General features: G+C 40.9%; 1 protein-coding gene across 1 annotated transcript; it reads right to left on the reverse strand.

Annotated features, from left to right (window-relative positions):
- Window positions 1–2356: 2356 nt before the first annotated feature.
- LOC308336481 (uncharacterized protein) lies at window positions 2357–7847 on the reverse strand (the record flags this gene model as incomplete). Its single annotated transcript, XM_080793846.1, has 8 exons — window positions 6025–7847; window positions 4512–5119; window positions 4251–4328; window positions 3952–4099; window positions 3510–3601; window positions 3257–3314; window positions 2820–2973; window positions 2357–2483 (listed from the first exon to the last, which is right to left on the reverse strand). The coding sequence occupies exons 1-8, from the start codon at window positions 6215–6217 to the stop codon at window positions 2357–2359; spliced, it is 1458 nt and encodes a 485-aa protein (XP_080649972.1). The 5' UTR covers window positions 6218–7847.
- Between the last annotated feature and the right edge of the window lie 2929 nt (window positions 7848–10776).

Genomic DNA, 10776 nt, shown 5'->3' on the forward strand with positions numbered 1-10776 from the left:
TGTTATGGAACTTAGTCTGGTCTTTTTACGGACAATTCTGTACTGTTACGGAACTTAGTCTGGTCTTTTTACGGACAATACTGTACTGTTATGGAACTTAGTCTGGTCTTTTTACGGACAATTCTGTACTGTTACGGAACTTAGTTTGGTCTTTTTACGGACAATTCTGTACTGTTATGGACCTTAGTCTGGTCTTTTTACGGACAATTCTGTACTGTTATGGAACTTAGTCTGGTCTTTTTACGGACAATTCTGTACTGTTATGGAACTTAGTCTGGTCTTTTTACGGACAATACTGTACTGTTATGGAACTTAGTCTGGTCTTTTTACGGACAATACTGTACTGTTATGGAACTTAGTCTGGTCTTTTTACGGACAATACTGTACTGTTATGGAACTTAGTCTGGTCTTTTTACGGACAATACTGTACTGTTATGGAACTTAGTCTGGTCTTTTTACGGACAATACTGTACTGTTATGGAACTTAGTCTGGTCTTTTTACGGACAATACTGTACTGTTATGGAACTTAGTCTGGTCTTTTTATGGACAATTCTGTACTGTTATGCAACTTAGTCTGGTCTTTCTACAGACAATTCTGTACTTTTAAGGGACTTAGTCTTAGTCTGTAAAGACACTTACGTTAATCCGAAAATAGAAAATTAAGTAGATTTACATTGTACAATTTACGGACATCAATCTGATTAAACCACAAATATACAAATAAAACATGTTTATTTGTATTCGTTCTCTTTTCAGTGAACAGTGCAATTAACATTGTGCAATTAACATAATTGCAAAATAATTTTGCAATTATTTTTGTAAACATGCCCCATAAACACTATAAAATACTCTTTCGCTTGAGGTCCTGGGCGGGTAATGTGCTTTAGTACCATATAGTTCCATTACATTTCCATCATAGAAACAATAGAACACAACTTTTATAGACATTTCCCTATAATAAAAATATACATTTCAACTGCAACACATTTCTTTTAAAACTTTTACAGGGATCATTTGCCACTGCTTTCAAACTACTGACTCACCCGTCAGTGGGGAATGAGGAGTCCCCTCCAGGTGGATGTAGAAAGCGTCCTACACCTCCCACTCATCATTCCCCATTGACAGGTGTTGCCCCAGCCTGTAGGAGAAGATGCCGTGACAAATATCACCCTCCCAACCCAACCTCCCTCCCTCCCCCCGAACATGGGGGATTTGAACTACAGTTGGACAGGTACTTAACCTCTGTGCCGCCTAAGTGCCATAAACATTTTAAGAGCTTTCTGAAAAATGACTTTGAAACACAATAAAATACATGTCCTTTGCCACTGCTTTCAAACTACTGACTCACCCGTCAGTGGGGAATGAGGAGTCCCCTCCAGGAGAATGTAGAAAGCGTCCTACACCTCCCACTCATCATTCCCCACTGACAGGTGTTGCCCCAGCCTGGAGAAGATGCAGTGACAAATGTCACCCTCCAATTATTTCAAAAAACAATAAAATACAAGTCATTTGCCACTGCTTTCAAACTACGGACTCACTTGTCAGTGGGGAATGAGGAGTCCCCTCCAGGAGGATGTAGAAAGCGTCCTACACCTCCCACTCATCATTCTCCACTGACAGGTGTTGCCCCAGCCTGTAGGAGAAGATGCAGGGACAAATGTCACCCTCCAATTATTTCAAAACACAATAAAATACACGTCATTTGCCACTGCTTTCAAACTACGGACTCACTTGTCAGTGGGGAATGAGGAGTCCCCTCCAGGAGGATGTAGAAAGCGTCCTACACCTCCCACTCATCATTCCCCACTGATAGGTGTTGCCCCAGCCTGTAGGAGAAGATGCAGTAACAAATATCACCCTCCAATGATTTCAAAACACAATAAAACACATCAATACAGCAATCTAGTGCAACAAAATAGGCATTTCTCACCTTTAGAATACTCAACATCAAACATTCTGAGATAGATAATAGTTAAGTTCTGTTTTGGGGGGCAGGTACTTCACCCCTATGCCCCCTTAGTGCCATACACATTTCCATTTCAAAACTAAATAAACAGCAATGCTGTTGCATTCTCACCTTGAGAATGTTCAAAAACATTGTTACAGACTGGCAGTCTGACAGACAAGAGGTAGTGTGTGTGTGTGGTTGTGCGTGTGCGTGTGCGTACACGCAGTCCAAAAACCTCATGGTCCATACGAAGTCCTTCATTGAGTCACAAACTTTGACAGTCTTGCATCACAAAACATTGCTCTGTCAGACTAAGTGTCCTTTGTCAGACAGGAGGTAAGGTAGGGGGGTGTGTGTGTGTGTGTGTGTGTGTGTGTGTGTGTGTGTGTGTGTACAGTCCAAAACCCTCATTCCAACCTCCATTGGAAATCCTTCAGTTGAGACACAAACTTTCCCAGTCTTGCCGGAATGTGCCGTTTTTTCCCCTGCTGTTCTGCCTTGGACCCTCTGTCTGGATTGATTCCAAAGAAAACTCTAAGGAAAGAGAAGAAATCTTAGCTACACATAAAATAGATGAAACTGAAGTAAAGAGTAACAGAGGATAGATCTTTATGTAAAAAATGTACTGGTAATGAAGGGCAATTTGTTTAATTTGGACATTGGGTCAGGGGTTGAGTGGTTAGTAGAGCAGCTGGATGGGAACGGCGAGGTTCCCAGTTCGATCCCGTGGGCTCCCCCAGAGTTAGTGTCAAAGTGTCCTTGAGTAAGACTCTGATTAACCCCCAATTGCTCTCAATTGATGAGCGGGATGGTGCCTTGCATGGTTTCCTCGGCCCAGATATAAACATTACAAAACCATGTGTTGCTTACCTTTGAACGAACTCCAGCGTCAAAGCCATCTCCTTCGGGTACTCAATATTGCAGACATAGAACAGGGAGAAAGCATATGCGAGGGCCGCAACAGGGGAAGTGATGTGGTCATTTACAATGACCTGATCCACAGCCATATTGAATTGCTGGTCACCTTAAACAGATCACAAAACAATAAATTAATTTAAGAAATCACCCACACACAAAATAAAAATAGAATTGCTGTGATTTCTGGTAATTAGTAGTTTTTGGTAAGAACAAGCAAAAAAATACTTTGAAACAGTATTCAACATTTTGTTTCTCAGACTTGTACATACCGTAATTTAAAGATGTTGCCCCTAATCTGCATATACCTTTTCATCACAACAAATTGTCATAGCAGGAACACTAAAAACAAATGGAGCATATATACCAAGCTTGCTGGGATAACTACTAACCTCTGAGTAGGATGCATGGGGTACATGGGAGGTTGCTGAGATCAACATCGTTGGTGTCCTGGGGAGAAAAATAAGATGAAATCAAGATACACGCATGCATTTGATGATTTTATGTTTCCAATGTACACAAACAGTGTCCGAGTCAGAGGAAACATAGAAATGTTACAGGGATTCTCAATATTTTCTATGATTCACACATTACAATAGAATTATGTTGAGATAATTTCCTGGAGTTTACAATCATAACACTTACCTCATTTTGGAAGAAGAGGCGATCAGGGTTTTCCTTTAAGTATCTCGCAATGCCTTTGATCAGCTCCACTGGACCATCACCCAGCTTCAACCCTATGATTGATTGAATACTTTATTAACAGTTCATACCAATTATACAGATGTTTAAATACAAAATGTTTCTATATCTGTGGTGCTCAAAAGTGTAACTGTAAAGACAAAACGGAAGTGGGGAGGAGGCTCCACTTCCGCTTTATATTTTAATCATGATAGAACTTCCGTGGCCTCCGACTGTATGATGGAAGCATTTGGAAGTTGCGAGAGGCAACAGTTTGGCAACGCGAGACTACCACATAAGTAAAGATATTAGTGAATAGGATGACATACAATAGAAAATACATATTCAACACTAGTAGCAATACATGTATATTGGGGAAACAGGGGTGGGGTGGGGGGTAATTTACCTTTGGAGTCAAGGAAGTTGTTGATGCCCGATTCTTTGCCGGAAAGTTCCTCTGCCAGCTTGTTCAGTACCGGAAAGCCAAGGAGTTGAGATGCGTGTTCAAACAGGTGAGCAGCTTCAAATAAGAATGGCCACTCTTCCTTCATGACCTTGACATAGGGGTGGGCGATATGGAAAAATACAATATCACGATATTATTTTCTAGCAGTATCACGTATAAATGAAGGTATTGCAAACATATACGATATCTGTGAATATCGTATCACGATACAATATTTATCATCATAAACAGACCCTCACCATGACACATGTTCCATCGTTTATGGCTTCACGCTGGATGGGATACGTTTCAGTCATCAATTTTCTAACAGATGACTCCTAAAAATAGAAGAAATCCAATAGATTGTTTTACACACAAACACACACACACACACACCTCCGATCTATAAGGTCATGTTTCCCCATTGTGAACTTTATAAATTACTCCCATTAACCAAAAGGTAATCCATAGTTAAACAATAATCAGCAATTAAATAATGGATGGTTGCAGTCTAGTCTTACCTGGTGGTGATCATGGGTTCTGAAGGCACTTTTCAATTCCTCTTGTTTAGACTGCAGTGCTGCTCTACACTCTGGTCCCTCAACAGCAGGCTGCCACTCCACACATCCATAACGATCAGAATATCTGGACCTTTTCCTTCTTGGAGTGTCACCCTCGGCTGGCCTCATCCCGGAGGTTGGATCTCTCTTCATATTTTCAACTCTGTTTTCTAGCTGTTGAAAGAGAACTGAACAACCGTCTGACGCAAACGGCTTATTTCCAAATGGCTCCGTCTCTTGGAAGGAGAGAGGATATTTATCAATCATCTGCTGGGCGACATCACGCAGCTGCGATCTACTAGGTCTCTGTCCATGATGTGTACAGACGACATCATCCACAAGCAACCGAATCATGTCATGTCTTTTCTTCGTCGGTACCCATTTCTTTGAAGTGAAGGACTCCATGATCGTGGAGGGCATTTTGTGCCATGGCACAGAATATGTCTGACAGGATGGGGAGCCTGCTGGTGTCGTCTCAGGTGGTGTTGGGGGCAGGACCGGCAGGTCTCTCTGTGGCAGAGGTACAGATGTTGGGCCAGGGCTTGTGAAGGGTGTTGAAGCTTGTGAATCTATGGATAACAAAACCACCTCATCAATGTTACCATTAATATGCTGGTTCTCAGAGTCCGGTTGGGGAACACCAGGGGCACAAATGGGTCCATAACCAATTAAGACCTGAGCCCAGATTCTACAAAATGTCTTCCAAATCCTGACAGTTTTCTGAAAAACATATCAGTGGTGCTCAAACCGTTTCATGTTAAGGACCCACAGAACTATCTGTATTTGACCGTGGACCCCTATCTGAAAATGTGTTGTTCCAGGGACACCCCAAGAATCAAATAAAAACGTGAAAATAGCAGATCTACAAGCTCGTAGCGCCGCACTCAGGGCCGTGCTATGAGCTTGTAGATCTGCTATTTTCCCAAAACCTAAAGTTTAAAATAATGGTTAAAAGCTATACAGTGACAGAGACGTGTGCTCAGGTCTAAATGAGTTAAAGGTCTAAGGGTCAGAGTTAAAGGCAAAAAAGGTTAATTTGGACCAATAGTGATCCCCAGACCGGAAATTGAGATTTGCATTAAATTAAGAACACATAACCCAGAATGTGTCACAAGCCAACAAAGTGTGAATTTGCCATTTGTGTACAAATAGAACCAAATGGACCCTTTAAATATACAGACCTGTAAGGGTCCATTTGTACTCCGAGAGTGTACACATGGAACCAAATGGACCCTTACAGGTCTGTAACTGTAGGCCTACATAATATGGAACCAAATGACCTTACATGCAGGTCTGTAAATCAGTGTACATATGGAACCAAATGGACCCGCAACTCTGAATGTGTACAAATGGAATCAATTTGGTTTCATTTGGACACCGTATGCGGTTCTTAAATTAAAGTTTGCAAAATACTAGATTATACAGACATCAATTTTGTAACTTGTGTATTAATGTGTGCTGGAGAAAAACTTACCAGCTTGGAAAGCGCGGACGAGTCTTCTGCACTGAATGACAGACAGAGTGTTCTCAAGGTCCGAGGCTTGCACATCGATGAGGTCATCCACAGATGCAACTCCTAATTCCTCTAATCTGGCTAGGACTGCATCCAATTTATCACTACAAAGTGCCGGTATGGCGTTCTTAACCAACTGCTTTACAGGGTCCATGCTGGCATGTGTTTCAGAGGAATGAGCAACCTCTCGCCTCTCTGGTATGAAAAAAGTGGATAATATTCTGTAAGTTTTTCCAGATTTTCACAGATGAACAAATCAGAATCATTTTCATCAACTTCATACACTCCAAGCTCAGGAACCCAGCTGGCCGTTTTCCCCCGTAGCAAAAGTAGGACAGTGGTTTCATTTTTTATAATAATGCTCGCTATGTGTCCCAACTGTAGTTGTCCTTTAGTATATCTCAGCACAACAAGCATACCATTTTCATATGACGTGCCTTTAACCTGGACCTTCTCTGTGACAACTGCGTTACTTGAGTTAATTCCGAATTTGTCAACTGCTGTTCTTATGCTTTGATCATAGAGCTCAGGATAGAACTTGGTGGACTCTGAAAGTTGAACCTGAGGGCTAAATAAACTACCACAAGCCTGATAAGCCTGAAACAACTGATGTCTATCAGCAAGTGACTTGGTTACATTTTTGAAGTTTTTAGATGACCTAATACACCTTTTAAAATATGAATGCTTAGATTCGAAACGCATGGTCCAAGTATGTATGAGTGGGCCAAAATGTAAACTCAAGTCAGCATAGTGAAGCAGATAGTGATGCTTCGGTCTAAGTCTTACTAGTGGGAATAACTCTTTCCTCATTTCAACATATTGTTGGATCTGCCCCTTCATATAAGCAATCTGTGGCTCTGTAAGGCGAGGTGCACAGACATATTCAACTAGCTCCCTCAGAAGAAGCACCATGCCCCATAGTGCATTGCCGGCATCTTTAATTCTGTCATGCAGTAAAATAGGCAAGAATCTCAAAAGCCACCTGTTTTGGGCTGCCTGGCCACCAAGCTTTTTTCCTGTAATGTTAATAGCATATGGCTTGTTTTTGCTTTCACCAGGAAATGATTTGAGTCGATTATTAAGGACCTCATAACTGAACCACTTTTCTTTTTTGATTAAGACTTGCAAACACATAGCTAAATCAAAGTCAACCACACCTTCAAACAGATCATGTGCAAGACAGGGTGGCAATCCTGGCTGACATACGTGAAAGTTAGACAGTTTGTTGAAAACACTGTCACCTTTAATACCGTGATGCATTGGGACCTCAGGGTGACTTTCCAGAAACTGCACTGTCTCATTATAATTAGCCGGATTTCTATGAGTGAAAACTGTGAGAGGGTTAGACCGGAATTCATCTCTTGTCGCTAGACAGTATCTACAGAAATATTCAGCAGAGCTGAAATTTTCTGTAAAACCTCCAATCATGTGGGAGCCCAGATTATCTCCCAGTATGCATGCTACAGTACCTTTATACATCTGTCCATTAAATGGTATGCCGTTTTCCTCCAGCTTAGACAAGTCTGACACAAGCTTACTGAAAATCTCATTGACTCCAAAATATTTAATGTCTTTCTCTAGGCAGAGTAGTGCCAACTGTATTTGATCAATAGTTGACCGCTGACATGGAGGGAAATTGGCCAAGGTATAGTAGACAGCTAATACTTTGTGCTTTGTCTTGGCAGATCCAAGTGGATTGGCTACCTCAAACGCATCCTGGAATAAGAGGACCTTTAAAGTGTCTGTGTCTGATGAAAACATGGCATTTGATTTAAAGGCCCACCCATCAGTAACATCACAGAGGGTATCATCTTCCAGTTCCACATGAGGATAATTATTGAATTGAGCTGCACCTTGCTGTTTCAGAATTGCTCCGAGGCTTTCCAAAATAGGAATGTAATGGTAGTGCCTCTGCTGCCCCTCTTTGTACCCAAGACTGACTTGAAGAGGCTCAACATAATTATAGTGGGTCTTGTAATATTGCAGCCTTCTGTGGTGTGTAGTTAAAGGACCATCTTCATGCAATGCCTTGTGAATAGGGCTCTGCTCATATACACTATTTCCAAGACATGTGAATGTCGCTCTTGGAACGTCATACTGTTCAAGCTCACGCGCTAACACATCCATAGTATATTCCTGATGAATAGCGTTTAATGTTTTCATCTCACTTGCTATCTCAGTAATTGTGGAGGCTGGAACTAAATACTTTGCCTGCAATCCTAAGAAAAACTGAGCTAAACTCTCTGTGTAGCCGTCTTTCACTTGATCATCCAAATTGTCAACGTGTTCTGCATCGTCAACAATTACTTCAGCCTGTACAACATTTGATCCTTCTCCTGGCAATACATGGTCTGCAACTTCACATAAATGAACAGGAGCGATCTTGGTAACATCCCACCCTCTATGATACCTCGAAATATGAGATGAAAAAGAAGACTTTTTATGACACGTTGTGGAACATCCATCAAAGGGACACGTTACAGTCAGACCCTCAGATATGTGACTACCCAAGTGAGAGAGAAGACTTTTAAGCTCTCCATATTCACTTCTGCAGAAATTAAATGAACACTTCAACTGTACTGACACATTACGGTTCCATGTTTGTCTGCTCTTTGTATCTGGATGTGTTCGTGACATATGAACAGAAAAGCTTTTGTAACTGGAGAACCTCCGTCCACAGTCCTTATGGCCACATGAAAAAAACACATTATTCATATTCCTGTGTGATCTGCAGTGTTTCAGGTAATCTGCCGAAGATACACAGTTAAAACCACAAATATTACAAGCCAACATGTTGAGGTGAAAGATGAGACAAAATCAGAAAATAATCAGAGGTGACCCCATCTGCCAGCAGACAGAACCAGTAGTTATTTCAATTCCCTTATCTTCAAAAGCTAAATTTGACCCAAATAGCTACAAAATCCCTTGGGAAAAAATAATAAAAAGGGAACTACTCTAGTACTGTATATTCTGCTGCAAACATTTAATTAGCACTTGTTGTACAGTATTTACAGTATTATTTATTTGTACAGACACTACACTACTTGTGTAACATGAGCAGCAAGGCTATTGAATAATATAATATCTATATATATATACGTTGTGGCCAGCGGGAGGTACTGCACCCTGGGTGGTTTTCGCAATTTAATTCACTAATAAATTCATTATTAATTCATAATTTGTTAAATTGGGAAAAGGGTTTAGTTAAGATCTCCATATTATTATGGTCAATGCCTGTGTGAAAAGTGAGAGCGATTGGTGCAGACAATGAGCAGATATGACGCAGTATGATGTAGCAGTATGATGATGATGAATGATGCAACCACCACCGGACACGTTCTAACGTCTAACCCATTAAATGCGCATTATAGCACGGACACACACACACACACACAGTCACACACCTGCAAATATAATACAAGCTTTAGCCCATAGAAAATTGAACGGGCAGGCAACGTATAGCTGCTACGTTTATCCTAATGTGAACACCACAAAAAGAGCTAACCAACAGCTAGCATCGAGGGGTGATGCTGTTGCTGTTAGCCTAGCTAAACCACAGCCTTCTATGCCATTAAAACACACACACACACACACACACACACACACACACACAATATAAGGTATCTAAACATTTAATTAGCACTTGTTGTACAGTATTTACAGTATTATTTATTTGTACAGACACTACACTACTTGTGTAACATGAGCAGCAAGGCTATTGAATAATATAATATCTATATATATACGTTGTGGCCAGCGGGAGGTACTGCACCCTGGGTGGTTTTCGCAATTTAATTCACTAATAAATTCATTATTAATTCATAATTTGTTAAATTGGGAAAAGGGTTTAGTTAAGATCTCCATATTATTATGGTCAATGCCTGTGTGAAAAGTGAGAGCGATTGGTGCAGACAATGAGCAGATATGACGCAGTATGATGTAGCAGTATGATGATGATGAATGATGCAACCACCACCGGACACGTTCTAACGTCTAACCCATTAAATGCGCATTATAGCACGGACACACACACACACACACAGTCACACACCTGCAAATATAATACAAGCTTTAGCCCATAGAAAATTGAACGGGCAGGCAACGTATAGCTGCTACGTTTATCCTAATGTGAACACCACAAAAAGAGCTAACCAACAGCTAGCATCGAGGGGTGATGCTGTTGCTGTTAGCCTAGCTAAACCACAGCCTTCTATGCCATTAAAACACACACACACACACACACACACACACACACACACACACACACACAATATAAGGTATCTAAATATAATCAAATAGTTATACCTCTGTTGGTAAGCCAAGTCTGGGTGTAGAGACTCCTTGCTAGCGCGAATTGAGGTTACAATAGCTCCGGTCGTAGCTAAAAGAGCTAACCAGTGCAACAACTAAGCTATGGGGGGGGAGGAAATTAAGCTAGCGCATAAGCAGAAGTAAATATGGTCATTCATGAACGGACGCGACAAACCCGAAAATATAATAAATGCTAAATATAATCTGAACCCATAATTTTTTTTTTAATAAAACACTTGTGTCCAACTTTTGACGCGGGAAAACTGGGCACTTGCCAACTGGGGCCAGAAAGAAGTTCAAGTTACACACAAGAGATAAATAAATAAATGTCATAAATTAACTAATGTAATTAACGTACCAACCAAACTTTTTACCAAAAGAAGCGTGAGGTTCCAGTCCAAA

The sequence above is a fragment of the Protomyctophum bolini genome (assembly GCF_963924005.1).
Source record: "Protomyctophum bolini genome assembly, chromosome: 21".
NCBI lineage: Eukaryota > Metazoa > Chordata > Actinopteri > Myctophiformes > Myctophidae > Protomyctophum > Protomyctophum bolini.